The 26,472-nt window shown below is 35.8% G+C and overlaps 1 protein-coding gene across 1 annotated transcript in view; it reads right to left on the bottom strand.

Moving 5' to 3' along the window:
- Positions 1–396: 396 nt before the first annotated feature.
- Positions 397–26,472, bottom strand: part of LOC148944221 (enoyl-CoA delta isomerase 2-like) — a 41,141-nt gene continuing 15,065 nt past the window's right edge. Inside the window, exons 6-9 of the mRNA XM_089100646.1 lie at positions 25,110–25,230; positions 21,195–21,284; positions 17,773–17,916; positions 397–651 (exon numbers count right to left, since the gene is read on the bottom strand). Coding sequence (XP_088956772.1) covers positions 496–651; positions 17,773–17,916; positions 21,195–21,284; positions 25,110–25,230 — 511 coding nt within the window. The 3' untranslated portion in view covers positions 397–495. The remainder of the gene's footprint in view (positions 652–17,772; positions 17,917–21,194; positions 21,285–25,109; positions 25,231–26,472) is intronic.

Genomic DNA, 26,472 nt, shown 5'->3' with positions numbered 1-26,472 from the left:
GGAATTTTTATTAAAAGTTGAATTCCTGATTTTTTCGAATAGTTTAAGGTATACATGGTTGTGTAAGTTTTCAATTAACCAATTGAAACAATCATGTTTCATTTCATTGTCCTTGGTACTTTGACAGGGTTACAGAATATATAAATTATTAATATGTAAATTAAATATATAACTATTATTATATACAACATAACATAGCTGTGAAGGTTTCCACTTAACCAATTAAAACAACCAATTTCATTTCACTGCCATTGGTACTTTGACAGGGTTACAGAATATCCTTATTTATCTAACCTGTTAGCTAGTCCCTCTTAATAAAAAAGAAATGAAGTACTAATTCCCCTACAAAACATAGCTTGACTGCTACATTTCTGTGGTAAATTTGGTAGTAAACAATTGAAAAATCATACTCCTTTAATTATAAAACAAGAAAGAACCCGAACAACACATCCCATTAACGTTGATTGAATAAACACGGGGATTGAATAAGTATTATTAAATTTTAGCTTTGCTTGAGAAGAAGTTCATTATTGCTTCAATGCAATCAGCTGACTGCCACCTTTCAACGAGACGATCGCATTCTTGTTGGTTTATCTTGTGAAGACGTTCGTTCAACTGACTGCGGACCAGCTCCTTTGAGTAAACCAGAGACTGAAAAAAAAAATCGCAAATAGACTGAATTGTATCAGACTGTAGCTTCATTTGCCCTTTTCAGACAAAGTTGCCAAAGTGACGTTCAAATAGATAACCAATCAAGGTATGTCTACAAAAGGAGGGTCTGAACATGCCCATTAATGTGGGCAGCAATTGCTCATTAGTATTGAAATTACTTATCCATCTTACCCTCAAAAAGGTTTATGATGAAGCATATTGCTTCATCATATTTTTTGCTGTACTGTCAAATTAACTTTTTACAAAAAAAGCCTTTAGGCACTTAAAATACAAAATTTTGCACACTTCTGACAGAAAAATTAATTTAACATGAAATTTGTTGTTACTATAAAAAGATAATGGAAATTTTTCTAACTTTATTGTTGGATGTATAATAACTATAGTTGTTCAAACATCAAAAGGGGGAAGGAAAATATTAATTTTCATCAGAGGATTGGATTCTCTCAAACAACAAAATGCTCTAAAAAACAATACTTAGCTGCACTTACATAATATATATATAGGTGTGTGATATAGTCTACTATGAAGACATTAAGATACTAACTTAAAGGACAAGTAGGCGACAATAATAAGAGAAGAGGAGATTTATAGCAAATGCCTTCAAACGTAACACAGACACGCGTCGGTGACAATTCTCGAAGAAATACATAATTTCGCATTTTTGTGGATAGCGCTTAAAATCCCTGTAATAGTGTTCTTTGTTACGTTGAATGTGATGGTAAAACTTCTATTGTAGTTTCTGTTTTTTCGAGGGGTGTCCCCTCTCCCTTTTTCTAAAATTAGACGATTTTTTCTGGATCCTAACTTTTAATGGGTAATTTTAAACTGCGAATGGTGCTTGCGAAACAATTTTTACATATACAAGAACGGATTGAAGCTTGTTGTGCAGTAAAACACAATAAGATAACATTAAAAGAAGATGCAGCAGATTGGAAACAGACAAATTACGCTGTTTCTAAAATTAATGTCAAGGAACTTTTTTTTGCTTCTTATTACAGGGGTCGAACAAAGGTCCCTAAAATTCCAAAAGTCCCTAAAAAACTCCCTATTTCTGTTCCTCTTTTGTTTTTTTTCTTTAATGTTGTCCTTCATTGCCCACAACAAACAAGCCTTTAGCCAGTGCCATGGAGTTCTTGTATCTCACCCCACCATCCAGGAGTTACATTGCGTAGCAGGGGGTTTTGTTGCGCTATCTACTTCCAGTTATTTAGTATTGATGTTGCGTAGATAGATAGATACACAGTATATAAATTATAGGCAGTATGATCTTTCCCTATCTCACCCATTATAAAAACCCGGACCGAGGTGCGTGTGCTCCAGAGAACATAAAAACAAAAGCGACAGTAGATGTTTTCACGGGTAGACAAGTCAGATTTCTCTTGAACGCGAAACTTGGCTTCAACGTTGGAATATTAAATTTTGAATAAACTAATTTTAAATTAATTTATTCCAAAACATATATGAAAATCGGTAATTAGTAGTGCAATGTTATTATTATATGTTTTTAGGAATTACAAGTAGGTTTCGAAGTCTCGAGTTGGTTTAAAAGGCATTTTGAGAAAGTTTCTGCCAAAATACGTGTTCCAGGGTAATTGGACCGCTGATGGCAGATCAAATGAGAGGAGCTGTTTGTACGCGCCGATATATATATATATATATATATATATATATATATATATATATATATATATATATATATATATATATATCCTCCTGGGACCTGATGTCCAACCAGTTGTATGTTCGTTTACGAATTTTTATCATCCAACCTACTACAAATCGGGACTTAAAGATTGCCTCCTTTTCTGCAAGAGGCGTTTGCTGCCATCTGTGATTTTTTTTAGTCCAGTAACAGTAATGGAGGCCGAACCAGTAGCAAGTGAAATAAAGAAAATCAACTTACGAAAAAGATCAAAAGGTAAGAAATTAGACAAAAAATATAAAGAGATAGGCTAGACAATAGAGAAAAATCAGGCGATATACCCTAAGACCAAAGTATTGACAGGTTTAATTTTTAACACATTTACTGTTATTTCTGCCATCTGGCAGAAGTACTTTCAGTCTTGTACAATGGGTTGTACATTCGTTCTTACCTTAGAAGTCCAACGGGTTGGAAGATTTAATTTTATTTTTTCAATTTTATTTAAGTTGTCTTTTATTTTTTCTTTTTAACCTATGCAATTTTAAACATAGTTTTTAAGTAATTTTTTTTTGCTGCTCGTTATATGCAAATATAACAATTCAATAACGCTATTTCTTGGGCTTGGTGCTGTGGTCAGTTATTATTAGCAGTCAGTTATCACAGAATGACTGGTACCCCGTTTTAGTTCAATAATATTTAAGTGATTTGTGTTTATGGCGTGTATTTATTGCGGAGATCTATTTTTTGTTTATATATGTATGAATATGTTGATGTTGTATGTTTGAACTGGCTTTTGCTTCGTTTGATTTAGTTCTTATTTTGTCCTTGATCTATTTATAATTTTGCGTTCTTATTTGATTTTTATTGGTTTTGTCAATATTTATCTCATGCTATCGTTTTCTTTTCTTTAGCTTTTTTTCATATTTTGCTCAGTCAGTTCTAGGGTTTTTCATTTAATAAATAAATAAATAATATATTAATTAATTCTCTCTCTATATATTCTAATTATTTATCTCTATATTCTCTACATCTTTTTTTTCTCAATATTCTATTCGTATTACGAACTTTTTTTATTCAGTTTTCCACCGTTTCGGGTTTTATTTTCACCACTTTTTCTGTTTAATCCCAACATTTTGTTCTTCAGTGAGGCCATTTAAATGGAGTTGTTGTATGTCTAAAGTTTCATACTGCGAGGTCTAAAGCGCTAACAGTTTTTTTTCTTTTGCAGTATCCTTGTAAAAAGCCTTGTCTTTGCTTTAAAACAGCGATATCAGCGACTTGGACGATCGCGGAGACTAAAACGACCCTGAGTGGTGTTTACCTGGCAACACATGTGCAACAGATGCAGACCAAGTGTCTTCTGATAGTGAAGAAGAGTCTCAAGGATTTCTAGATCGGGCTAATCTCAATGATTTCTCAGTCCTATTTGACGAAGAAAATGACGACATTCCACGAGCTCAGCATATTCCAGCATTCAAAACTGATTCCGTATCAACAAGTCGATCGGGAATAAATTGCCGCCCCAACAAAATGTGGACTAGTTCAGGTACCTTGAACGAGTATCATTCATGCTGTCCCTTGTACTTATATTCAAGTCAACTGGAAAGCGGGAAGCCACACGAATACTTTTTGAAGTACTTCCCTGACTCATTTTTTGAAACAATGGCTTTCACAATGAATTGTCATTACCAGAAGGCCACAAACAAATTTTTGCTCACTAGTGCCTCCGAACTGAAAGTATTCTTTGGCATTTTGATCGTCATGAGTAACCTGAAGCGTCCTCGTCTTCAAATGTTTTGGAGCAAGAAATTTTGAGTCCCTATCATCTGCGAGAAAATGCCTCGAGATCAGTTTTTCAATCTTAGACAGAATGTGAAGTTCCTTTTGAATGACGAGGTTGACGAGGATACAAAAAGAAATAATCGTCTTTGGAAAGTGCGCCCCTTGCTGAATTTGGTGCGAGCTGAGTGTCTGAAGCTTGAGCGAGATCAATTCGCTTGTATTGAAGAGCAAATGATTCCTTTTGCTGGGTGATGCAGCTTGAAGCAGTACGTACCAAATAAGCCAAATCCTCTTGGCTTGAAGAACTTTGTTTTAGCAGGCTTATCAGGTCCGGTGTATGATTTCTTAATCTATCACGGAAAAACAACCTTTGTGCCAGAATTACAAGCTAATGGTCTAAGTAGTGATGCTGTGCTACACCAATGCCAAGATCTAATAGAAGGTTCATATCTCTTCTTTGATAGGGAATTCACTAGCATATGTTTGCTTAAAAAATTATCAGAAAAGTGCATAAATACAACCGGCAAACTCATAAAAAATTGACTTGAAGGTCTACCAACGAAGACCGACCGTGAACTAAAGAGAACTGGACGTGGGACGTCCTTTACGTTCACGCGAGAAGATCGAGTTGTAGCTGTTTCCCAGTGGCACGACAACAAGCCCATTTTTCTAGCTTCAAGCTGCTATGGCAAAGAACCTGAACTACCTGTGTCAAGATACAACAAGTCTGAAAGAAAATATATGGATATTCCCAGTCCTCTTGTGGTAAGACAGTACAACAAGAACATGGGCGGAGTCGATCTCTGTGACCGCATGGTGAGTTATTACAGATTCAGCAGCAGGACAAAGAAGTGGCCAGTTCGAGTTCTTCACCATTTCATTGATTTGGCTCTTTCAAATGGCTGGCTACTCTACAGGCAGGATTCAATCAAAGGAAACAAACCCAACAATCAGTTGATTGACTTCAGATTTCAGGTAGCTGAATATTTAGTTGAAGATCTCCGGCGATCAACCGAGGGTGACTTTGGCGAATGTGAAGACGATAATGATGAAGATAAACTGGAGCAGTCGGCTAAACGAAAAAAAGATGCTCTTTGCCATCCAGACCAGAAAGGAAATTGAATGCAAAGCATCTTCCTCGCTTCGACGCGACGCTGAAGAATTCGGCTCGATGGCGGATGCCTGGATGCAAAAGAAACTGTCCTGCAAATCGTGTCAGGTCTATTTCTGCTTTCAGGTTGGCAAGCAAGTTTGAGAATGTTTTTCGGATTTACATAAATGATAAAGGATGTTTTTATGTGTTATGTAAGCTGATCGTATGTTTTCTCATGGCATTTTGTAACTTGTATTTGAAAATTATATGAAGTTGAGTCCCAATGTCCAACATGTTGTACATCCCCCCAGGCCCCCAGGACGTAAAAAAAAATAAGACTTTCATTCCATCGTCTTGTGCTATTTTTTTATCGGTAAATTCCAAATTCCATATTCGCCGCTACTCAGGAACATACCGAGGACTCAGGAGGATATATATATATATATATATATATATATATATATATATATATATATATATATATATATATATATATAATTAGTGCAGATGTTTATACGTGTTCCAGGGTAATTGGACTGCTAATGGCAAATCAAATGAGAGGAGCTGTTTGTACGCGCCGATATATATATATATATATATATATATATATATATATATATATATATATATATATATATATATATATATATATATATATATATATATATATATAATATATATATATATATATATATATATATATATATATATATATATATATAATTGGTTCATATGTTTATAGGAATTACAAGTAGGTTTCGAAGTCTCGAGTTGGTTTTAAAGGCATTTGAGAAAGTTTCTGCCAAATTACGTGTTCCAGGGTAATGGGTAATTGGACCGCTAATGGCAAATCAAATGAGAGGAGCTGTTTGTACGCTTCGATATATATATATATATATATATATATATATATATATATATATATATATATATATATCAATGCGATATATATATATATATATATATATATATATATATATATATATATATATATATATATATATATATATATCAATGCGATAGTGTATATATATATATATATATATATATATATATATATATATATATATATATATATATATATATATATATATATATATATACGCTTCGCATTGATATTTCAGTTTTAAAAGCTTTATCAATTTTTTCTCAAAGGGAAATTACGTGGTGGGCATGAATGTAGACTTGAAGCTAAATTTAATATAGTCACTTCCACTTTTCACATATCTTTATTTATATTGGTTTGATTGTTATTGTCTGTAGTATTGAGGAGCTCATTAAGGAAATAACCAAACACAAGTTTTAATTTTCTTTGATAGGGCTATTGTGGCAGCTTTATTCACAGCAACCAATAATTAGAACCCAAGTCCTAAAATTGGTCTCAATCAGGAACCCTTATCGCTATCTAAATTCACAAAGTGCAAAGATTTTCAAACAGAGGTGTTTATTCTCTAAAGTTCAGGAAAGGTCTGCCCATTTCATACGAAAACCACAGTTTATAGAATTATCCAGTAAGTTTATCGCAGATCATTTCTGGTCTTCGTTCTCGGTGCGAACAAAAAGCTCCTCCCACTTATTTCTGCATTAGCGGGAATGCGGGTTAGTCTGTTTCCGATTGTTTCCAACAAAGTGCATTATTCGTAATAGCGGGTTTCCACTTGTTTCCGAATAGATCGCAGTCTGACTTGTCTACCCGTGAAAAGATCTGACTTCGCTTATGTTTATATCTGCAAAAACGTTCTCCGGAGCACTCCCACCCCGGTCCGGGTTTTTATAATGGGTGAGATAGAGAATGATCATACTGGATAATTATATAAACTGTGACGAAAACATTGATTGAAAACGAAACTAGCTCTTATCTCGGCTTTCCGCCAAAACAGGTAATTAGCCTTTTTCAAGTCACACACGAACTACAATGTGAGAAAATAAATATCACGACGTGAAAAAAAAATAATGATAAGCCATCCAGTGTCGGATCCAGAGGGAGGACGAGGGGGCCCCCCCCCCTAACTTAGTCTAAAGTAGTGTAATTTATCTAATTAACGTTAGTTTGCATTAATTAAACTTGCTCCTAAAGCAAGTTTATCGGATCAACCTAAAATCCTGGATCCGCCCCTGAAACCATCCCACCTATTCCACCAGTTATTGGAAGAAGAACAAAGATCCTATATCAAATTTCAAATGACATTTCTATGGCCCAAAAAAAGAGCATAAACGAGGAAAAATTAAATGAAAATTAAAGGAAAATAAAATAAAATGGAAATTAAAGGGAACATTTTTCCTTACCAATAAAAAAAAAATAATAAGAAATAGTTTTGATGCTCCATGGCGCAATATTACTATTTAAAACCGCAGACTATGAAACCTAATAGATAATCTGCGCCAAAACTGTTCGGTTGCCCCTTTTTGCTAAACAATTTTGTGACAAATTTCAAATACTCCCGCCACTTCGTGGATCCCTCTCCACTATGAAATTTCGGCTATTTTCCTGTTGCAGTATTGATTAGAAGTTAACACTAGAAATTTCCTTATTTTATCAAATTTCATCAAACCCCCGCCCCTTTTTTTTAGAAATCCTACATAGGTCAATCAGTTAAGTCCACTGTATATAAATAATAGATTAAGTAATAATTTCTATATAAATCAAGTCATACCTGTGAGATGGGACAGTTGCAAACCGCTTGGCCGGCTCACCAAGTTTTTTTCTGCTTTAGCAATTACGAATAATACAATTACGAACCATTTCTCATTGATTGACGCATACATAATAACCCGCTAATGCAAGAAAAAGTGGGAGGAGCTGTTTGTTCGCACCGAGAATGAAGACCAGAAATGATCTGCGGTAAACTTACTGCTATATTTTTATACTGTGGATAGATAGTTGCATCCAAGACATCACATCAGTGAGGACGTTTTGTACGGTAGGTGGCAAATAGCTTTCGTTGCTGACATTGCCCTTGTTGAATCTTAGTTGCGTTTGATTTAACAAAACTTAGTTAACTAACAAGTCTACTTTCTTCGCTTTTAGCGTTTTATTTGCCATAAAGTTAACTGAGAAAGTCAGTTTGAACTTCTTGTCAGAAATTCTTAATAGATATCCAAGAACAAAGAATTCTTAATAGTAGTGTCATTGTTAACTTTTTAGTCAACTAAGAATCCGTTCGTCAAATAAAACGTTCGAGGTTAACTAAGAATTACAAATAAAACGGCAAAATCTACTTATTTGTCTTATTAGTTAACTAGTAAAGTAAATCGAACGAGGCTCTTGTAAAGAGTGGTGAGGTCATTATTGCTATTGGGCCGCCGTGCAAAAAGTGGGGTAGCGAAGTAGCAATGCTACTTGGCAGTTTTCAAATTTGTTGGCAGATTTTATCTGAAAATACCATTTTTATATATAAAAATAATCTTTGCTCAAAGAAAAACTGCCAGAACACAAGTTATGCTGCTTAAAGTGTCGGTAGCTTTTGGAAGTCTGTCGAATTCTGCTACCGGAAGGCAGCAGCTTTGGAACTTTTCTTTACCTGACTCTCCCTCCCTAACAATCAAGTATATAACCCAAATTATATATTTCCCATGAGCTTTTCTGGATATTTATTCTGTCACAGCTGGTTCAGTTACACTTACACGGTTTTAAACAAGAGTGATGTAAACGACCTAAAGTAAATATGGCAATTTTCAAAAGATTTGTAAATTGTTTTTTAATTGGGTCATGATGAATCAATGCCTCTGGATTTTATGCCTTCAAAAAAAAATAGAATTATAATCAAATAGTAAGTTTTTAACGGTACTTGCTAATTAAACGAAATACACTTAGGTTAGATCTCACAAAACCGGTTTCAGAGCATACAAAGACAAGGGACGGGTGACAGAATGCATTGGAATTATAAAATTTGGGCTATATATTTGCAAATATTATTATTAACAATAATGTTATTATGCAGAACCCAGGCTGGATGTCCTTTCACCTCTTTGAACCAGTCTGTAAAACGGCTTTTGTAGTGGGCATGAATTATTCGAAATCTAGTGGGTTGTCTTCGTTAAAACTTCTACATTTCCTTTAAAGATGATTTTTTTTATGCGATTTAAACGGGAAAATGGTGATTAATCAAAGCCCAAAAGCAGCACATAGACATTCAAAAATAGATCAGAGTATTTCAAAAGCCCAATGGCCATATGCATGCAAAAATATATACAAAACAAGGAAACCGCTAACACAACAAATTACAAAGAGCACAGAAATAGAATACAAAGCGAAAAAATACTTAATCTAGAGACAAAATTACTTAATCGCATAAACTTTTTCTTCTTTCTAAGCATTAATCTATATACACATCAACTCTATTTATTGTCATTGGGTTTCTACTTTGAAGAATGTCATGAAGTTGCAAATCAATCCCATGAAAGTATTTCCACTGAAATCAGAAAGCACCCTGGAGGCTGTTCCCGAAGAAAATGGTCCAAATGTTCATCATCGTCCTTACAGAGGGAACAAGCATACCTTCTTTGGGATGCGCTTTCTATAAAATACTTTTTGTCTGCTCTGAATTAAAAGACAATTTTTCCTTGGTTGTATCTATTGACATAAAACTTTGCCCGGTAAATTAAATTTGAAATAAACTTCCTCTCTAAAAGCAGATTTAGTCATACTTTTCTGTTTAAATTATTCTATAGATTTAAACTATTCTGTCAGGTCAGTTCGAACTCAGGCTCCCAAATTACCAAGTTAAGATCAAACCAACTGCGCCACCACAGGACTATACTGTTGTAAGTAGTAGATATTAGAAATTTAGAATTTCAGTTTGGCAGTATCCCATCTAATTTTAATTTACTTTAAAGTAGATGCCGTTAGTGAATCATGTGCCAGCAGTCCTGTAAACGGGAAATGCTAAAAAAATGAAGGATGCACGCCCATAAAAGTACATTACCTCACTATTGAGCTTACTTTTTAAGGCCTCCTGAAATCAGAAAACACCCTGGAGGTCACTCCCGGAAAAAATGGTCCAAATCTTCACTATCCTCCTTACAGAGGGAACAAGCATACACCCTTTCACAAACTATGAAATACCTTTTGCCTCCTCTGAATTAGAAGGCAATTTGCCCTTGGACGTGTCCATCGAACCTTACCCGGTAAACTAAATTTAAACAAACCTCATCTCTAAAACTAGATTTAGCCAAACTATAATGTTTTAATATTGTTAAATTGCCACCCAGCCATTTCAAACCAGTGCATTCAAATAAAATATGCTTAAAGTTTTCTTCATATTGATAACAATTTTGGCTGAGAGGTAAGTGATACAGCCTCAATAAAAAAAAAACATCATTGAGGCGAAAATATTCCATCTATTCTGTTTAATTTCACTTTTCTAAACTCTGTTTTGCTCATGTTGTCCGACAATTCATCGCCTTTCAAAGAAATCGCATTGTTACTATTTCATTTATTAATCATCGCATTCATCTTCTTCTACAGCCTTTTTATCCAGCTGATTTGGCTAATTGTTACCAAAAAAATCATAGTCATTAAAAATGAATATAGTAATTATGATAATTGTAAGCAATGGCAATTATTGTTGTCTGGAAAACATCAAACATGTATTTGAAGCAATGGAATTAAGAGGAAAAATTGGTAGTTATTTCTTTCGGAAATGTCAAATATCTAGGAGGATTTTTCTAACGTATCTCAAGGGGGAGAGATAAGTTTCAAAGGGCTTGATAAGTTTCTTCTTGATGAGGAACCAGCACCTCAGCTGGCACCCTCCAACCACAAGAGTGACTATAAACCATAAATGCTACCGACTACAAAAAAGAAAATTTGGTCTAAATATACAGATTTTTCATGTTTCCGACCCCCTAACACAAGAGCCACATGTGCCATGATTTACAAAGAAACAAACAAAACAAAAAAAAATGAAAAAAAGCACGGTAAAGACAAGGTCCGCCTTACCCATTATACATATATACTTATATTTTCAAAATCTTCTTCCCTGGTCCTACAATCTTCAACTCAGCACAAAACTCTTTTAGTGCACCGCTACAAGGACATATTCCCCCACATTCCACTCTTGAAAATTCCCATCATCCTTTCCTTCTCTTTTGCCAATTCCTAAGTTTCCTCCCATCAAATTCTTTAACTCCAAACAAATACACAAAAGAGGCTCTAAATCACTGTTATTCCCAAACGTTGGACAAAAACATGGAATACTCTGTGGCCTAAACCTTCCCAAATACTTTTTTCACTCCCCAAATGGCATAAAACGACCGATTGCTGAGGTTACCCAGCTTGTATCTTTCTCCAAAAGCCCCACTTTAAGATAATATTCCTCCTCTATGGCTGCTCAGCTTCAATTTAGATAAGCTGTATTGTATACCAAACCCTTGTGCTTGCGTAGTGGTTCTCTGCTTAACAATACGGAGTCAAGGATTCAATCCAAGCTACAACGAGGTTGGGCGATGGGCTTGCTACATGTCCCCTTAAAAAGGGCCGGCAACTGAAACGTTGAATACTGTTGGTGCCGAGCTGAGCCTCATCTCAAGTACTATATACTAGTACTACAAGTACAATACTATAGACTTTTACAGTGAAAGAAGGAGGAAAAACCCAAACTCTTCTTTGGAGATTTTTGTTCGTTTCAAACTTTATTGGTATATTCAATTGCAGTTTTACTCGCTTTAAGATTGATTTACTCATTTATATTAGTAACTATCAATAGTTTGTTTTCTATGATTGTTTATTTAATTTCTGCTCGTTTTGAATTTCATTTATGCCTCAATAGCAAACCATTTTTGTTCGTTTTAAGCTTGATTTGCATATTCAACTTAAGCTATTCTCGTTTTGAGATTTATTTATTCATTTATATTAGTACCTGTTGTATGTATTTTTTCTATTATTGTTTATTTAATTTTAGTTCGTTTTTGGTTTAATTTATTCTTCAATAGAAATTTCTGGTTGTCTTGAGTTTGAGTTATTGCATATTTCTATTTCTTATGATCATAAGTTTCATATGACCTTTACTTTTCTTTAGAAAACTTTCTTTTTCGGAAAGTTTTTTCTTATTAATTTCTGTTCGTTTTTGATTGCCAAAGTTTCAAGTTTTTCAAAATCCCCTATTTCAAATTTTTTTTTTTTATTATAAAATAAATTAATAGTTTTGGTAAGAACTAACAAATTAAACTGAATATTGGATATATAATGATATTAATTGCTGAAAGCTCACCAGCTCAAGATTTTGTTTCACCCAAGCCGGATTTAAAGCTTTGACGCCTCTTTTTTTTTAGACATAATTTATTCACAAACAAAAATCAACAAAAAAGCTTGAAGCACACTAACCTGGGCTTGTATTGCCACTCCAAAAAAAACTTACATTCACGTACATCAGTGCATTCAGGTTCCCATTTCACAACAAAACAAAAAAAAATATATATAAAACATATTAAACATATAGAACTACTTGAGAAAAAAAATAATAGATTCATAAACCTGCAGGTAATGGTGCCTTAACTGCTCACGGAAGCCAGGCCTTCCAGCAATATCCCTAATAGAAGATGGCGTCTAAGACCACAGTACCGGAAGAATATCACGAGCAGAGAAAGCAGACCTCGCAAACTCTCTAATGGGCCTTCTACACATACCAACCTGTCTCGTTGAATGTCCCTGGACATCAGCAGCTGTCTCAAACGTATGACGAAGACACATTGGAGCAATATTATTAACAATATCATGCATTAGTTGAAGCTTATAAAATAAGCACAACCCTGAAAACGGTAAAATACGGATTCGCGGATAAATATTTCTAACTGAGGCAAGTCTATCGAATCCATAAATAGCACTCACAGCTGAAATCTGGAGAACACAAAAAGGTTTCAGGTGAACATAAAATGTTCTAGACAAAACAGAACAAAAGTATAGTAAATAAGGATGGACTGATGAGAAATATAAAAGATGCAAAACATTCTGCGGAAACTGATGCTTTAGCTTCCTTATCATACCTATATTCCTTGCTACTTTCGACGATATACACTGTACATGCTCTGAAAAACTTAGTGTTTCATCAATTATTACGCCTAGGTATTTCACTGACTTCTGAAGTCTTATTGTCGAGTCTCCTACTGTAAGCTTTTGCAACCAGGAATAATATTAAGGGGATCTGCACCAGACAACGAACTCCGATTGGCTGTGATTTACTTTCAGCTTATTTAGCCTTAGCCATTTCTCCACTTTTTCCATATCATTACTCGGTATCCCTAAAAGCTGAGCTTCGGTGCGCTCTGCAGCTGAAAAATTCGTATCCTCGGCAAACAAGACAAGAGATTTCCTAGGTTTATACTTTTCGTCTCCATTTCCAACATTCGTTGTCAAATCACGGATTGCTTGATAGATGTCATTAATACATAGGCTCGAACGTTTTTGCCGCAAAGTTTTTGCAAGATTTTCGGGGAAATCTCCAAGACTTTGGGAATAGTGAAAGCCGCACGGCCTACTGGGCCTATTGATGAATTCTTATCAGGTTTTGTAACAATTTTTATTTTACGTCAGATGTTACAATAGGTACAAAAGAAAAGATTTGTATTTGAATTCTTATAATTGAAATATTCAAGACGTAGTGAATTTCGCGTTGTTCCCGTAAGAAAAACAGAGATTTACTACACCCTTCTCTGTAGTGAAGACACAATTAACTGGAAGTACATAGCCCCTACTCCCTGAAAACGACCTCGATCTACCAACCAATCCTTGAACTGAATTGAAATGGATGGTTCCTCTTCTCTTCCTGCAAGGACTCGGGAGGCTTCTTATACTATAATCAATATACTAAATTGATTATATACTATAAATATACTATACTACAGTATACATAATATAGTACGTTATTTATATTATAATTTATACTATAATACACAACCAATCCTTAATAAAAGTCTCACTTGTGTTTGAATTCTGTTCTCCTAGTTATTATAATAAAAAAAAAAGGTAAACTATTTTGCAGAACTTTGTAGCCACTAAGTAAGAGAACGATACTTTTACCGTTAGGAAAACGGGCAGGAACCAAACTCCTATTTGTAGTGAAGACACCATTCATTAGAATTACATAACCTCTACTCCCTGAAGACGATCGCGGTCTAACAACCAATCCTAAATGCAATTCTCACTTGTCTTTGAATTCTGTTCTCCCAATTATTACACAATAAAAGAAACAGGTAAACTAATTTTGCATAACTTTGTAGCCACTTAAGTAGAGAATGTCTAAGTAAGAGAATTGGTTTATTTAAGTAAATGAATGATACTTTTACCGATTGGGAAACGGGCAGCAGCCATACTCTTGTTTGTAGCGAAGACACCATTCATTAGAAGTGCATAACCCCAATTCTTTCGGAAAGAATTGGAGAAAAAAAAATTTCGGAAAGTTCTTTTTAAATAATTTTGTTCATTCTTTATTGCAAAAAGTTTCAAGTTTTTAAAAAACTTCTTATTTCAAAATAAGATATATTTTTTCAACGCCAAACTTTCATCAAAGTAGCAATATCAAAGTACGAAAGTATGAAAGTAAAGAAAGGATCAAAGTTAAGAAAGTATCTAAGTAAACAAAGTTTCGGAGTTACAATAATTAAGTTCCGTGACTCAGAATCATTTCCCCGGGGCTGGTGGGGGGGTCAACCCCGGAAGCATACTTTTTTTACTTTTGAACAATTTTGAACAAAACTACTCTCTCCAAATTTAGATCAGATGCCCTTTGGGAAAGTGGTTCGTGGGCTAGTTGGCCATTGATCATTTTTGACTCTTAAAAAAGAGCTATAAGTTTCAATTTCCGATCGAACGAGCCCCCACCAAAGTTAATACGACCACCCCTTCCACAGAACCTTATATTCTAATAATGGGCAACTTACATAAGTTAAAATCCTTGCCCCAGGGGTAGGGAAGATGTCTCAACCGCTAGGTTATAGTAATTTAAATTTTGGACTATTTTGAACAAAATGGCTATTTCAAAATTTTTATAAGATAGATTTGGAAAAAAGGCATAAGGGGGAGGGGGCTTGTTACCTTTTGATAACTTACGATTCTTGAGAACTTACAGCTTGCATAAGATACAATTTTTGTCCCGGATGATATGGAGGATTTCTCAACCCCAAATTTATAGTAATTTGAATTTTGGACTATTTTGAACAGAATGGCTATCTAAGAATTCTTATCTGATGTATTGGGGGGGACCTGGGTGGGAAGGGGGGCGGGTAGATACCCTCCGATCAGTCTTGATGACTCTAAAAAAGGTAAATAGAACTCTTAATTTCCAATCAAACGAGCAATATCTGGAGATAATACAACCAACCCATACATATAACCCAATATGCCCTCGGGGCATAGCTTAGAATAGTTCCCCCGGGATTTGCGGGGATGTTTCGACCCCAGAGTTTTTGTTATTTGATCTTTGAACTATTTTGAACAAAACAACTACCTCAAAATTTTGATTCGATGCATTTGGGGAAAAGGGCCTAGGGGGTGGGGGGGCTAGTTGCCCTCTTTTGACTCTTGAGACGGGCACTAGAAATTCTGATTAACAATCGAATAAGCCCCTTCCAAAGTTTATACAACCATCCCTTCCATAAAAACCTTATAGGCCCCAAGGTATATTTTACAACACTTGCCCCGGGTTCTGGGGGGGGGGGGCTGTTTTATTCCTGGAGTTTTGTTATTATTATCTTTGGTCTATTTTGAACAAAATTACTATATAAAAAATTCGATTGGACACATTTGGGAAGAGCAGGTTGGGAAGGAGGGAGGGCTAGTCGCCATCGGATCACTTTTGACTCTTAACAGGTGAAATAGAACTTTCAATTTCTAATCATTTGAGTCCCCTCCAAAGTTAATACGACCCCCTTTTCCAAAAAAACCTTATATGCCCTCATCACATAAGTTACAATCCTTTCCTTGGCTCTGGGGGGGGGGGGGGTATGTTGACAAAAAAGTTTTTGTTATGTGATCGTTGGATTTCAAACAAACTGGCTATCTCAAAATTTTCATTTGATGCATTTGGGGAAAAGAGGGTGTTTGTGTCAGGGGAGGGTAGATGCCCTCGGTTAACTTTTGACTCAGAAATGGTAACTGGAACTTTCAATTTCCAATCAAATGAGCCACCTTCGAAATTTATACAACCACCCCTTACATAAAAAGCTGATACCCCACTGGGGCACAACTTAAAACACTTTCGCCCGGGCTCTGGGGGGTTGTGTCGACCCGGAGTTTAGTTATCTCATGGTTGAACTATTTAAAAAAATGGCTATCTCAAAATTTATATCGGATGGATTTGGGGTAAAGGAGCTAGGGGGGGGGGGGTAGGGGGGCTAGTCACGCTGGGATCTCTTTTGACTCTAAAAAAGTGAACTAGAACTTTCAGTTTCCAATCAAATCAACCCTCTCGGAAGTTTATATGCCCTCAGGGCATAACTTACAACGCCTGCCCCTGGGCCCTGGGGGTTGCATTGACACCGGAGTTTTTTTTATTTGACCTTTGAACTATTTTTAACGAAATGGCTATCTCAAAATTTTTATCGGATGGGTTTGGGGGAAGAAGGCGGGAGGGGGGGGGTGCTAGTTGCCCTCGGATCTCTTGAATCTTAGAAACTGAAATAGAAATTTCAATTTCCAATCAAATGAGCGTTCTCTGAAGTTTATACGAGCATCCCTTCCATAAGAACTAATGTGTCGACCCCGGAGTTTTTGTTATCTGACCTTTGAACTATTTTTAACAAAATGGCTATCTTGAAATTTTTATCAGATGCATTTAGAGAAAAGTGGGCGTGGGGGTGGGGGGTTAGTTGCCCTCCAGTCTCTTTTGAATCTCAAAAACTAAACTAGAAATCTCAATTTCCAATCAAATGAGCCTTCTCCGAAATTTATACGACCATCCCTTCCATAAGAACCATATATGCCCCCAGGACATAACTAGAAACGCCTGCCCCCGGGCCCTGGGGGGTTGTGTTGACCCCGGAGTTTTCGTTAAATTCTTATCTCCGAGTTCTTATCGGATGGGTTTGAGGAAAAATGGTGTGGAGAGGGTGGGCTAGTTGCCCTCCGATCTCTTGCGACTCTTAAAAATCGAAACATTAACTTTCAATTTCCAATCAAACTAGCCCTCTCTGAAGTTTATACGAGCATCCCTTCCATAAGAGCCATATATTCCCCCAGGGCATAACTTACAGCGCCTGCCCCTGGGCCATGGGGGGTTGTGCCGACACCGGAGTTTCTGTTATATGATCTTTAAACTATTTTAAACAAAATGACTATCTCAAAATTTTTATCGGATACATTTAGGAAAAAAGGGCGTGGAGGGACTAGTTGCCCTACGATCACTCTTGACTCTTAAAAAGCGCACTAAAACTTCCGGTTACCAATCGAATGAGCCCATTCCGAAGTTTATGCGACGACCCCTTCCATATGAAGTTCCTCTGGGAAAAAAAATAAACAAATAGATAATAAAACATTGGAGCCCTATGGCCTTTACTAAAGGCAACGCTATAGCGGTGTCTCTGACTCTAATATTCACTTTATCTTTTTAATTAACTAAAGGATTTTTTTTATGAAGTTTGGAAAACTTACATTAATAGGGAACTGAGAAAACTTCTCCACAAGCGGCAATGTTTCTGAGCGAAAGGAGGCATCAGGAAAAATCTCTGTAACTAATCCCCTGTCCTTTGCCTCTTTGGCTGTTAGCTTCTTATTGAAAAACAGCACCTCCCCCGCCTGTAAAAGAAAATAAGTTATTGATATAAATCTTTTATTCAGTTAAAATCTATAATTAAATGTCATATGTAAGATGTGAGTGCGCAAGTTTACTTTGTATATCTTATAACATCATTATTACGTGTAAAGGCCTTATCTGAAATTTCCTCACTTATGAGGTGATTTCCCAAAAATGCTTGCTAAGCGGTTCTCAAGTGGAGGATCAGCAGCACAATGTATGTTCAATCAAAATTTGTTCTGAAATTTCCTCACTTATGAGGTGATTTCCCAAAAATGCTTTCTAAGCGGTTCTCAAGCGGAGGATCAGCAGCACGATGTATGTTCAATCAAAATTTGGTCCTTTTGATTCATATTATTCGGTTAATCTTTCCTTAGAGAACAGCTTTGCGAAAGGTTTTAGGCAATTATCTTAGGGTTTGAAAAATGCGTTGATTTGAAGAACTCACTGAGGAACGACATGAGCAAATTCAATTGTTAGTAAGCTGCAGCAAGATAGATGACCAATTTGACGACCAGACAGGGCGGCAAAATCTTGCGCAAAGATTTTTAAACAACTAAAAGATGTTTTGACGAAGTTTAGAACTTATATTAACAGGAAGCTGAGAAACGTTCTCCACAAGAGACAGTGAAATCTTAGTGTGAAATGACAGATAACAAGAACGGTAAGGCTGTGAAGCCAAGTCTTGACAGAAGAGAGTAAAGACGACTTGAAATATTTTTCAAGATGATATCAAAAACATATTACAGCTTCTTCCTGAAGATACATTTTCGAATTCATAACTGATGTTTAGCTATTTTAATTCTAAAGAGGTTATCTGGAGTGATTCCTAAAAAAAAAAATTTTCAATTAAAAAATTACGATATTGTGATATGAATTACGGCTAATATATCTGCTTCAGCAGAATTCCCTGTTCCTGCTAAAAATTTCCCAAAAGAAACTTTTTTGAATAACTGTCTAAAAAATGTACCAATTGTACAGTCATGCTACGCACAGCGTATCCAGGTGGAGCATTTTCTCAGCTGAAGAATATTTGGAGATGTAGAAACTACTCTCAGAAGTAAGAATTGTAATTGTTTAGCATTAATGTATTCTCTGTACCTTTGTATGGATGCGAGTCTTGGAGCCTTTTAAAGAATGCTTAGAAAGGACCACTTGGCTTTGAGAATAATTGCCTGCGTAGAATCATTGTGATACATTGGATCGACAGAAAGATGAATGAGCAAATAAGAGCTGATACCGAATAACCACAGCTTGTAACCAACAAGATCAGAATGAGAAATTGGAAATACCAAGGGTATATAACCCATATGAGCGAAGGATGCTTTCCAAATGATTTATGATGTTGGACCTAACCCGGCATTCGAAGGAGTTGAAGACAACACAACACACTTAGTCGATCCCTGGAGAAAGAGGCGACGAGTCTCCGAACCACTCTGAACAAACTTCGGTCTTTAGCACAGGATCAATTACTCTTACTATCTGTCTTGGCTTTTTCTACAATTAGCCACGATTTGATGGCTACAGCAAAATACTTGATTTCAATATATCTATTAAATTGGAGGTCAACCGTCGCTGCCCTATGCACCCCCGGGCGTAGGAGGATCTAAGTAGGTCTAAGTAATATTTTACCGTTCTTGAAACGGGATACTTTAATTTTTTAAAGACAATTTTACCCAACAAAGAAACAAAATTTTCTCACTCTGTCTCTCCATTTCTCTCTCTTTTTTGGATACGATAGATATAAGAGTTGAGATCACTAATTTTATGAAAACGAGATTACCACCCTCTCTCTCTCTCTCTCTCTCTCTCTCTCTCTCTCTCTCTCTCTCTCTCTCTCTCTCTCTCTCTCTCTCTCTCTCTCTCTCTCTCTCTCTCTCTCTCTCTCTCTCTCTCTCTCTCTCTCTCTCTCTCTCTCTCTCTCTCTCTCTCTCTCTCTCTCTCTCTCTCTCTCTCTCTCTCTCTCTCTCTCTCTCTCTCTCTCTCTCTCTCTCTCTCTCTCTCTCTCTCTCTCTCTCTCTCTCTCTCTCTCTCTCTCTCTCTCTCTCTCTCTCTCTCTCTCTCTCTCTCTCTCTCTCTCTCTCTCTCTCTCTCTCTCTCTCTCTCTCTCTCTCTCTCTCTCTCTCTCTCTCTCTCTCTCTCTCTCTCTCTCTCTCTCTCTCTCTCTCTCTCTCTCTCTCTCTCTCTCTCTCTCTCTCTCTCTCTCTCTCTCTCTCTCTCTCTCTCTCTCTCTCTCTCTCTCTCTCTCTCTCTCTCTCTCTCTCTCTCTCTCTCTCTCTCTCTCTCTCTCTCTCTCTCTCTCTCTCTCTCTCTCTCTCTCTCTCTCTCTCTCTCTCTCTCTCTCTCTCTCTCTCTCTCTCTCTCTCTCTCTCTCTCTCTCTCTCTCTCTCTCTCTCTCTCTCTCTCTCTCTCTCTCTCTCTCTCTCTCTCTCTCTCTCTCTCTCTCTCTCTCTCTCTCTCTCTCTCTCTCTCTCTCTCTCTCTCTCTCTCTCTCTCTCTCTCTCTCTCTCTCTCTCTCTCTCTCTCTCTCTCTCTCTCTCTCTCTCTCTCTCTCTCTCTCTCTCTCTCTCTCTCTCTCTCTCTCTCTCTCTCTCTCTCTCTCTCTCTCTCTCTCTCTCTCTCTCTCTCTCTCTCTCTCTCTCTCTCTCTCTCTCTCTCTCTCTCTCTCTCTCTCTCTCTCTCTCTCTCTCTCTCTCTCTCTCTCTCTCTCTCTCTCTCTCTCTCTCTCTCTCTCTCTCTCTCTCTCTCTCTCTCTCTCTCTCTCTCTCTCTCTCTCTCTCTCTCTCTCTCTCTCTCTCTCTCTCTCTCTCTCTCTCTCTCTCTCTCTCTCTCTCTCTCTCTCTCTCTCTCTCTCTCTCTCTCTCTCTCTCTCTCTCTCTCTCTCTCTCTCTCTCTCTCTCTCTCTCTCTCTCTCTCTCTCTCTCTCTCTCTCTCTCTCTCTCTCTCTCTCTCTCTCTCTCTCTCTCTCTCTCTCTCTCTCTCTCTCTCTCTCTCTCTCTCTCTCTCTCTCTCTCTCTCTCTCTCTCTCTCTCTCTCTCCCACCTCTATTCCTTCCTTGTTTTTTTTTCATTAGTTTAAGCGCTGGTAAATGGAAAATAAAACAAACAATGTCATGGAAAGGAAAATTGCAATAGTCAAAAGGAACTACAACTTCATAACAAAACGGCCAAATTTTGTTCATAAGATGTATGTACAGCAGTTGCTTTTTTAAGTTAAAAAAAATAAAATTCGGATACTTTTCAAACAAAACAATCCTTTAAAAATCAAACATCACACATACCTTTGCCAATCCCATGATGTTTGGAAAAGTCAACGACGAACAGGCTTCCGGAGTTTGACCCAGGGCGCTGAAAGGAGTTTGAAAGGTAGCCTGAAAAAAATAGCTTTGAAAGATAGCCTGGTATGTCAAAATGAAAAAAAAAAATTTTTTATACTTTGACCACTCCCCTCTGAGTGAATATTACAACATTCTGCTGCCATAATCAGTCTTCATCATTCAGAAATAACTTCCAAAATAGCGAAATAAACATATTAAAAATGACCAAAAGCTCTTTAATTAGTAAGAGTTGAAAGTATATTGAGAGTTCTATTCCGAAAGTTCGGTCACTTTGAAGGAGTAGAATTTAAAGTAAGAATTGAACAGTCTGCACTATCACACAATGTTGCAGTTTTTTTCATTAGAACTTAGTGTGAACTTGAAGTTGCTAAAATCAATTATAATTATATTGCCCTGGTCCTGGATTACAACTCTACAAATGGAGCGAATGATTGTCAATAATGGGGCAATCAAACTGTCAAATCGATGGCTGAAGTGTTAACCCTAGCAGTATCAACCAGCTTTCAGTCATGAACAAAGTAAATACAATTCGTAATAAAATATGCATTCTATAAAATCACGAAATTATAAAATGACGAGTACCTTTAAGGGGGGACTAATAAAAGGTATTCCCTTTTGCATTGCCAGAAGAGTAAGACTACAAGAGTTGATATTAGAACCAACTTTCTGAGCCACTGAACTCAAAAAGTCCACTATCAAAAATACTTTCAAGGCGGCAGACGTACATTCAAACGATGACAGGACCGGCAAAAATGTATAGGCCTAAAAAAATACTGACATATTCCTCGCGTTAATTTCATATCCACTAAATATGTCTGAAGCTTAATTTGTCGGCCTAAAAACATACTGACATAATCCTCGCATTATATTTCATATCCAGTAAATATGTCTGAAGCTTAATTTGTCGTCCTAAAAACATACTGACATATTGACATACTGACAGTTTTGTAGGCCTAAAAACATACTGACAAATTCCTCGCGTTATATTTCATATTTACTAAATATGTCTGAAGCTTAATTTGTCGGCCTAAAAACATACTGACATATTGACATACTGACAGTTTTGTAGGCCTAAAAACATACTGACATATTTCTCGCGTTATATTTCATATCCACTAAATACGTCTAAAGCTTAATTTGTCGGCCTAAAAACGTACTGACATATTGACATACTGACAGTTTTGTAACCCTAAAAACATACTGACATATTTCTCGCGTTAAATTTCATATCCACTAAATATGTCTGAAGCTTAATTTGTCGGCCTAAAAACATACTGACCGTTTTGTAAGCCTAAAAACATACTGACATATTCCTCGCGTTATATTTCATATCCACTAAATATGTCTAAATCTTAATTTGTCGGCCTAAAAACATACTGACATATTCCTCGCGTTATATCTCATATCTACTAAATGTATCTAAAGCTTAATTTGTCGGCCTAAAAACGTACTGACATATTGACATACTGACAGTTTTGTAAGCCTAAAAACATACTGACATATTCCTCGCGTTATATTTCATATCCACTAAATATATATAAAGGTTAATTTTTCGGCCTAAAGACGTACTGACATATTGACATACTGACAGTTTTGTAGGCCTAAAAACATACTGATACGTTCCTCGCGTTAATTTCATATCTACTATATATCTCTAAAGCATAATTTGTCGACCTAAAAACATACTGATATATTGACATACTGACAGTTTTGTAGGCCTAAAAACATACTGACATATTCCTCGCGTTAATTTCATATCCACTAAAATATCTAAAGCTTAATTTGTCGAGCGAAATTCCCATTTGTTGCTGTAGCAAAGAAAGAAAACTTGCAACAATTGATTATTTTTCTTCTTCTTCTTTAATAATTCGCAACCAGCAAGTGTTTTGGCTAGGCAGATTTTAAGAACATACATGTTTACTAAGGCTAACAATTGCCAAACATACCAAGAAAGAAAAGAAGAAACGGTGTTCACAAGAGACAACATGTAATATTAAACTGAGGAACAGTCTGCAAATTTGTGATCTGGGTCCACTCTCTGGAAATTTAAGACCAATTTTCATAACTTATTGCTTTCAAGAATGGGCTGAACACGAAAATTAAAGGAAAGTGAATGTTTTTCTTCTTTTAACTAAGATGGTGTTAAGCTATATTCTAATAGGGCGCGAAAATGTCTTACTGCTTGAAAACTCATTACGATAAAAAGGCGATTTGGACATTCCTTTTCGAACACTCCATAGTCGACTTAATAAAATCATATCAGCTTAACAAAAGCGGAAACAAATTGATACGAGTTTCACTCGTAGGATAATTTTATCCTGAGGAAACGTGCTGACGTTTCGATTAGGATAAAACTAAGTTTTCTGTTGCCAAGAGGGTGACACAGAGTCCTCAGACAGACCATTTGAAAGAGCGTAAAAAATTATGCCGTATTACAGAAAATCTTATAAATTTTAGTTAGGATTAGGCAACTTCACTGTCCGGTCACAAGAGGTCAAATTTTGCTTCGGTAACCAACTTTCTCCTCGTCCAACGTTTAGGGTTCTTATTAATCAACTTTTCTCCCTCAAGCTGAATCAACCTGAATCAAGCTGAATAAAAAATGTTTAGACGGGTATTCTTAGGAATAGTATTTGGGGGAAAAGAGGGGTTGGAAAATTTCTGAAGTTTTCAATCTAAATACGACGTACTAGCCACAATTGTCATGATAGCCGGCGTTTACCCCCCCCCCCCCGTGGAGAAAAAGGCTTTCCAAATTTGAGAATTTTATTTTTTTAATTTCAATAAGGGGAAGGAGTTTTTGTACTTGCGTATTATGGGTCACTCATTCAATTTTCCGCTGTGTAAAACTCGAAAACAAACCAGTTTCTTCGTTAGTTTTTTTTTCAGCTTAGTGCGAGGCAAGACAAAGACAAGTAACAGAATATATGGGAATTATATAATTTGGGCTATATATTTGCACATAAAGGGAGGGGGAAGATTTTGGACATTTTGAAGTCAGAAAAAAATTCTTTATACATATATGGCCACTAAAAAATTACAGAATGATAGCGAGGTATCTGGAAATTTTTTTAAATAAAAAAAAAAAAAAAAATTAAAAAAAAAAAAATCCAGTAGGTATAAAGTAAACGTAATGTTGCATTTAAGTATTTTTCCAAGTGTTAGGTGTTTTTTTTTTCAATGACCGTATTTCCAAGTATTAAGTACTATTATTAGATTAATGTAGTGTTTCATTTAAGTGTTTTATGATGATCAATGATCAAACTTTATTTGTGCCTTTCATTTATGATTCATTATGTTATTTGTGCCTTTCATTATTTTATTTGTGCCTTTCATTTATGTTATTTTACTGTGTTCATGGCTGTATATTTGCCTTTAAAATAAACTTATCTATCTATATATCTAATATGCAGAATAATCACGCCAAAAACATTTGTATGCAGACCCGCTATACTTTACCCCCCCCCCCCCCCCAATATGTAAACCTATAGCCCAGAATTATTTATAAAGTAACGAAGAAATTAACGAAAAAAAAGGAGTTTTCTCGAATTTTACACAGCGTAAACTTGAGGGAGTGGCGTATAAGACACAAGTACCAAAATTCCTTCCCCCTACGGAAATTAAAAAAAATAAAACTCAAATAAAATTCTCGAATTTGGAAAGCCTTATTTTTCCCGGGGGGGGGGAGGTGGGTGTTTTCAAAGGGGGCATTTTCCGCGAGGGGCTATTTGCCGGGGGGTAAACGCATAGAACCACCATGGTGTTGTCGCTTTTTTTTCTTTAGGCAGAATTCATCAGCGAGCTGAAGCACTAGAACTGTCCCTTAGTAAAATTACAGATTTAATCAGTTACTAATACCTTATCAGATGCATAAACAGCGTCAAAAAGGCCGAGAAGGGTTACACTGATCCCAACAGCGGGTCCATTCACCAAGGCTATTAGTGGCTTCGGAAAGTCAATAAAGGCACCAACAAAATCCCTAAAAAAGAACTGTATTAATTAGAAGTTCAAAAACCAGCAGAAAAAAAAATAAGAAAAATAGAGTTTTGCCTTCAAAAAACATTCTCTCAAGGAGAAAACAAAAATTATTACATGTCTCAAAGCCGTTTTAATCCACAGTACTAACGCACACTCATCAATGTCACGGGATTATTCCACAAACACAAAAAAAGCACATGACATACGCTGTATTAAATCTCATTCGATATTTCATTTATCTTTGGCAAATAAGAGGTGATCTGTGACAAAATTCGAAAGAGTAAAATTTTAATGAGACTTTCTAATTATAAGTGACCTTTATTATTAAGCAATGGAAAGTCTGTACAATTTAAATTTTGAACCTCGCCACATTAAAGGATGTAATCGAATTCAAGTAGACTGAAGCCAAAGCATCTTTATTTAAAATCACCAAAATGTTTTCGGAGCCAGTAGCTGATGCATTACCGTATATTAATTATTATTTCTTTAAATGTAAGTAGAGTTATTTTTATTCAAAGGCTTTGGACCCTTTTTAGGGACCTGTGCCCCTGAAGTACCAAAATTGTTGCGATTATTTCTATACTTTCAATGAATTTTTTTTGTATAATAGGCATAACATTCAAGTGTTGGATAAATTTACTCGCCATAATGTTGATTTAATCACAATTTAAAATAATCACATGCTCAGTTACCAATCTGATTTCTTGGAACACACTTTTTAGTATTAGGAAGGGAGTCAATAAGCTTAAAAACTTAACTTGATTAAAAAAACATTCTTCAATGAGAGATAATGTAATATTAATAAAAAGACATATCTTAATTAGAAAAAATAAACTACTTCATCAGAGTTCAGTTATTCAACAACAAAAATGTAAAATTCACCGCCATCTCCCCCTCCCCCCAAAAAAAAAAAAACACTCCAAGGTTCTGCAGCCAGGTTTTTTTCCGTTATGCGCAACAGACATTACAAATGACTTTAACAATAAAAAATAAAAGAGAAAAAAAAATGCTGATTCCACCAATAATTGATCGTATTCTAATTCTGAGTCACTAGGTTGGTCACCAATTAGACAACTTATTAATTCATATTAATATTAATTAAAATCATATAAATATTAATAAAAATCATATTAATATTAATAAGGAATAGTAATTCATTATTAATTCATATGACCACATACAAATTTTATTTATAAAAAATTACGTCCCTATTACGTAATGATGGTGAGAAAAGAAGGCGTCT

This window comes from Artemia sp. Qi Xiang Cuo, chromosome 14, assembly GCF_049724085.1.
Source record: "Artemia sp. Qi Xiang Cuo chromosome 14, ASM4972408v1, whole genome shotgun sequence".
NCBI lineage: Eukaryota > Metazoa > Arthropoda > Branchiopoda > Anostraca > Artemiidae > Artemia > Artemia sp. Qi Xiang Cuo.
The sequence above is the reverse complement of the archived record's forward strand: the minus strand, read 5'-3'. Positions and strand labels throughout refer to the sequence as shown.